This window comes from Porites lutea, chromosome 6, assembly GCF_958299795.1.
Source record: "Porites lutea chromosome 6, jaPorLute2.1, whole genome shotgun sequence".
NCBI lineage: Eukaryota > Metazoa > Cnidaria > Anthozoa > Scleractinia > Poritidae > Porites > Porites lutea.
Window position 1 is genome coordinate 29,072,624 of NC_133206.1, and position 5,000 is coordinate 29,077,623.

The 5,000-nt window shown below is 36.4% G+C and overlaps 1 protein-coding gene across 1 annotated transcript; it reads right to left on the reverse strand.

Annotated features, from left to right (window-relative positions):
- Positions 1 to 241: 241 nt before the first annotated feature.
- On the reverse strand, positions 242 to 1,392 carry LOC140942294 (melanocyte-stimulating hormone receptor-like). The gene has a single exon (XM_073391251.1). The coding sequence runs from the start codon at positions 1,252 to 1,254 to the stop codon at positions 301 to 303; it is 954 nt and encodes a 317-aa protein (XP_073247352.1). The 5' UTR covers positions 1,255 to 1,392; the 3' UTR covers positions 242 to 300.
- Between the last annotated feature and the right edge of the window lie 3,608 nt (positions 1,393 to 5,000).

Consider the following 5,000-nt stretch of genomic DNA (forward strand, 5'->3'; position numbering starts at 1 on the left):
TGATGAACGAGCAAAGTTGTTCTATTGTTAAAACAAATATGATCATAAAACATATTGACATCCTTTTTGTTTCTTTGCTATCTATTTATTGGTAAGAGAGTAATTCTACTTCTCATATCTTTCAAACTCATTACATTTGTAAAACTGGCAGTCTTTTGGGTTTTTTTTTAATAAAACAGTTGATAAGATGAAAAAAAGAACACCAGTAAGTGTTACCATGGTTACATGTAGTTAGTGAAATCAAGATCCTTACAGCACACTTTTCGCTTGAATTTTAAAAGTATACAGAATAGCGGTACACTAACTCGAACAAAAGGACAATTGCTTTAATGTTTCTTTAACAGCTTGCCTTACTTCTCTCATCTTCCAACAGTACAGCAACGGGTTTAATGACGAGTTTAACAAAACTAGTGCACCCGTAAATTGCCAAGCAAGGTAAACGGATAAAGAAATGCCTCTTTGAGGAGCCAGAGCGCCAACGATAACAAACGGCAAATAACAAACAACCAATGTTCCCTGCACCCACAGTGCACTGTACACTGCCTTTCTGTATCGAGCTATGTTCAGTGGAATTGCTTGGCTCTGTTGTCTTAGAAAAACATGGCTCTGAACATGGTCAACATGCACATGAGTTTGGTTGTGACGTATAGTGACGAAAATTTTTGTGTAAGCAAAGATTGTGGTGACTAGACACAAAGCTGTACCTATGTATTTATACCATGAAAATATAAGAGGATTCCAAAAATTAGTGCACGCACTAACAATGGAAAAAACCCAAGAAGCAATTACAGTTATAAACGTTCTTCTCAAAGTTACAACTTGTCTGTATCTGAGCCCCAGCAACAAGGCGAGAAGTCTGTCCACGCTAATTGCAGTCAATGTTAATAAAGACACTGCACACAAAGTATGACTTGAGAAAACTGCTATCCAGTTTGCGTAATGGCAAATAACCCTTCTTTCCTTCACAACGGAAGTCCAATAAGTCACAGCCGCTGGCTCCACAATGATACCAACACAGAGATCAGTTATCGCTAGGTTACGATACAGGAGTTTGGACGGCGGATGAAGTGAAGTTTCCTTCTGCAGAGCAGCTAGGATCAGAGTGTTCCCCAGAAATGCAGTGATGGAAAGAAAAATATTTAGAGCTGAAAAGAATATAAGCTCGCTCTCTACACCTCTGACAAATTCAGCCGAGCAGTACAGTGCTTGGACAGTTTTTATGTTTTCGTCTTCAGTAAAATTTTTCAGGGCCATTTTCCTCTTCTGCGCAATGACCTGCAAGTGAGAGTTTTATTTATATATACAATTTGAATTTGGGTGAATGCTGATATCATCTCGACATCTTTACAGTCAAGATTATTTACCTAAACGCCGCTATACGAGTTAATTCGTCGCGTATTAATAAATAATGATCAGAAGTAATTTATAGAGTCATAAACGTGCAAAAACTTTTAACTAAACGTAAAAGAAAGCTCACAGGGCCAAGAAAAGTCGAGCAAAGTTGTCTCGGTACTTTTTCAATCTAACTGACCGAACTGTGATGAGCCAGGCGTTATGTCACAGGTGAAACTTTAACTCACAGATGATTTTAACTTTTTAGGTCTTATGTTCGCGCGCATTCATTTGGTAACTTGACATCGCAATAATTTGAAGGAAATTCCGATAACTCAACATTTTTTTAAAAGTTTACTATAAGCTTGAGCCATCATTCCTTCCCAGAAATTAAGCGATATACTGTATATGCACCTAATTGCAATAGCGTTGTCATAGTTAAATCAGCTTAATGGAAATGAAATTAAAATTGCAAAAAAACAAATAGAAATTAATTAGGCTTACCGTTAAACCACTATAATGTTGAATTTATTTTCAACATACACGTGCTGTCTTCGCTTCTATGCCCTCAAAACGCGTATTTGGCTATTTCTATTTTCATTTCCCCTTTACCATTTTTCTGAGACATGTTCAGTGCAATCAGGTCTATTGGGTTACTTACGGACTACGCGTATGGTTAAGATGGCTGGAAAAGATATCCAACTCACTGACGATTCTAATGACTTTTCAGTAATAAAGGAAGTGTTGACAGTTAGCAAACACATCAAACTGTGTGGGATGCGGTAATTTTGGTGTCTGTTATGGATGTACTGATGTGCAATAATGACCTTTGTCAATTCTCCTTGTTTTAATTTTTATCAACTTTTTCTACAAGACTTTGAGGAAAAAAAAAATTTTGTTTTTAGTCGTACCACACGAGGAAAAAGGATACAGCAAAGTTGTCTAGTTTTTCAAACAAACATTAGTCGAACTATAATGAGCCAGGTGAAGCTGACTTACGGACCATTTTAATAACTTTTTAGATCTTAATATGCTGTCGGTGAGACAAGTCTGCATAACGTTTTCTTCATTAACATCGCTGTAAGTTCCAGTAATTCGGCCAATTCAACACAAGCTGCATACATGCTTGAGTCATCAGAAGTTTTCCTAGCAGAGCGTAATACATGTGAGTTATTAACCGAATTCAGATGGCTGGAAAAAGAAACTTGGAAAGGGCCTTTAATTATTAACCAATTAAATTGCTAATTCGTGCGCGGCCAGCTTTGACAGACGTTTGCAAAGAGTTTTCTTGTTGAAAGGAAGTCTTAACAGTCCAAACAGACCAAATGGGTTTGTTTATAATTTTTGGGTCGGTTGAGATAGATTTCGATTGAGTGAGCCCCATAACTATCAATAATAATTAGGTATAAAATAAAGATATCCATTATAACTTGCAACTAAGAAAAATGTTCTTTAGAATAGTTTTGATTATAGCTCATGTCTTTTTTTAAACGAGCACGGTCCCTAATTATTTTAAACACCTGACTGCTTTTTATGTTAATATATGTTTTATAGCCCTGTATATAAAAATTCACGACACATATAGATTCTTGTTATTCGTATTTTTAATTTTCTTTTCCCTAGATTTCCTGCCAACAGCTCATCCGTTACTAAAGCAAAATAGCAATATGAACACGTTACGTTGAAGTGAACGAAACCCCATAACCATCATTAATGCTTGGGTATAAAATATAGATATTCACTATAGCAACAATATTTTTCTACTAATTTGTATTATCACCTCAATTTGTCTTCTTTTAACAAAGCGACCCTAACCATTTTAAACACCCGCTGACTGCGCGCTTTTTATGTTAATATGCGTTTTTAGCCCAGTAAATAAATTCTCGACACACAGATTATTGTTATTCGTACTGTAGATTTTCTTTTTTTTCCTGCCAACAACTCACAGAGCAAGCGAAATATCGACTGTTCGTTGTTGTTTTTTTTTTCAACCGCTTATTTACAACAATTTATTATTGCTTTTTGCAGCCCCAGACGAAGGATAGTAATGTCTAACCAAAATATCGGGCAATTAAATAATACCCTGTCTTTTAGCTGCCAGCTTGCATTTACTTTTAGGTTTTATTCTCATTACCGATCCTGATCTAAAACCAAGATCCGGCTTTACTTCGCGGCCGTTTGCCTTCCATTATTCAGTAACAGTTAGTACTCACCGATAAAGTTCTTGTACCCCTAAATAAATAATAAAGCTAAGTTTATCGGGTATATTACATAGTACGATGGTAGAACTTTTTTTTCAAAACATTTAAATGTGGTCGTGTGGATTTTCTTTTACGCCAAAAGGAAACATTTTTTCGTAAAACAAAAACGAATGCCCTCTGACACATGCTACAACTTTTCTTTTGTGACCTGTTTTATTTGGCAAAATGAAAAATGCTCTTGTGTAATTAATACCCACACAGCAGTTTATAAAACAACTGTCTTGCCACATCTTATACACAACAAATACGTGTACAGCAGAACTTGAATTGCTTACGTCCCAGGCCTTCTTACTATGCGTTTCGTTTACGTTGGCCCCGCGGACTAATGAACCTGGGGACCAAGCAATCTAATACCCTCGCGGGGCTCTGGGGAGGGCAACCCGTAGGATGTGTTAATCATTAAAGAGATGCTTTTACCAGTATCAGAGAGGCAATTTTACTTATGTTAATATGTTGAATGCTCCGAAAGTGCTGGCTTTAAACGTCGATGCGCTTTTAATATCTTTCATTTGCATGCTAATGTTACTTATTCTGAGTTTACACCAAGAAAGAAGTGATAAAAATTTAGTAGGGATGAAATTAAGAGTTTCAGTTTTTTGGAAATGAAATCTCATTATTGAAAACATTAACGCTGATGACGTCATATATAGCCTTTTGTCTTTATCTCATGAATAAAAATGCGGGGGAATCTCATTAAGATAAGGTCATGTACCACTTTTAAGTGGTGCAACTGGTTTGACAGGCTTTGTATCGAGTAACAAGTTATTCAAGTTCCATAAGGAGGAGGAAGAGGAGGAGGAGGAGGAGAAGCAGAAGAAGAAGAAGAAGAAGAAGAAGAAGAAGAAGCAGCGGCAGCAGCAGCGGCAGCGGCAGCAGCAGCAGCAGCAGCAGAAGCAGAAGAAGAAGAAGAAGAAAAAGAAGAAGAAAAAGAAGAAGAACAAGAACAAGAAGAAGAACAAGAAGAACAAGAACAAGAAGAAGAAGAAAAGGAATGAAGCCCTTTAACTCTATTTCTTTATTAGTTCTTTATTCTTGAGTGTTGTTTACACTTCATGCTACTAAATAATAAAAATAACATCTTTGGATTTCTAGATCAGGAATATTTATAATATACTTTGCCATAAAAAACAGGTGACATGCCTTCATAAAATATCCTTGCAGTACAATATATTTACAGTTAATATCAACGAGGATTCAAGCATGAATTAATAGCTGACAACAGAGAGCTGGAAAGCCCAGAAAACTAACTCGATCAACAGCAGAGTTGCCTTAATGTTTCTTTTACAGCTTGTCTTATTTCTCTGACCTTCCAACAGTACAACAAGCAACAAGGGGTTTAACGACGAGTTTAAGAGAACCATGCTAACTGTGAAATTCCTGGCAAGGTACATCGATAAAGGCATCCCT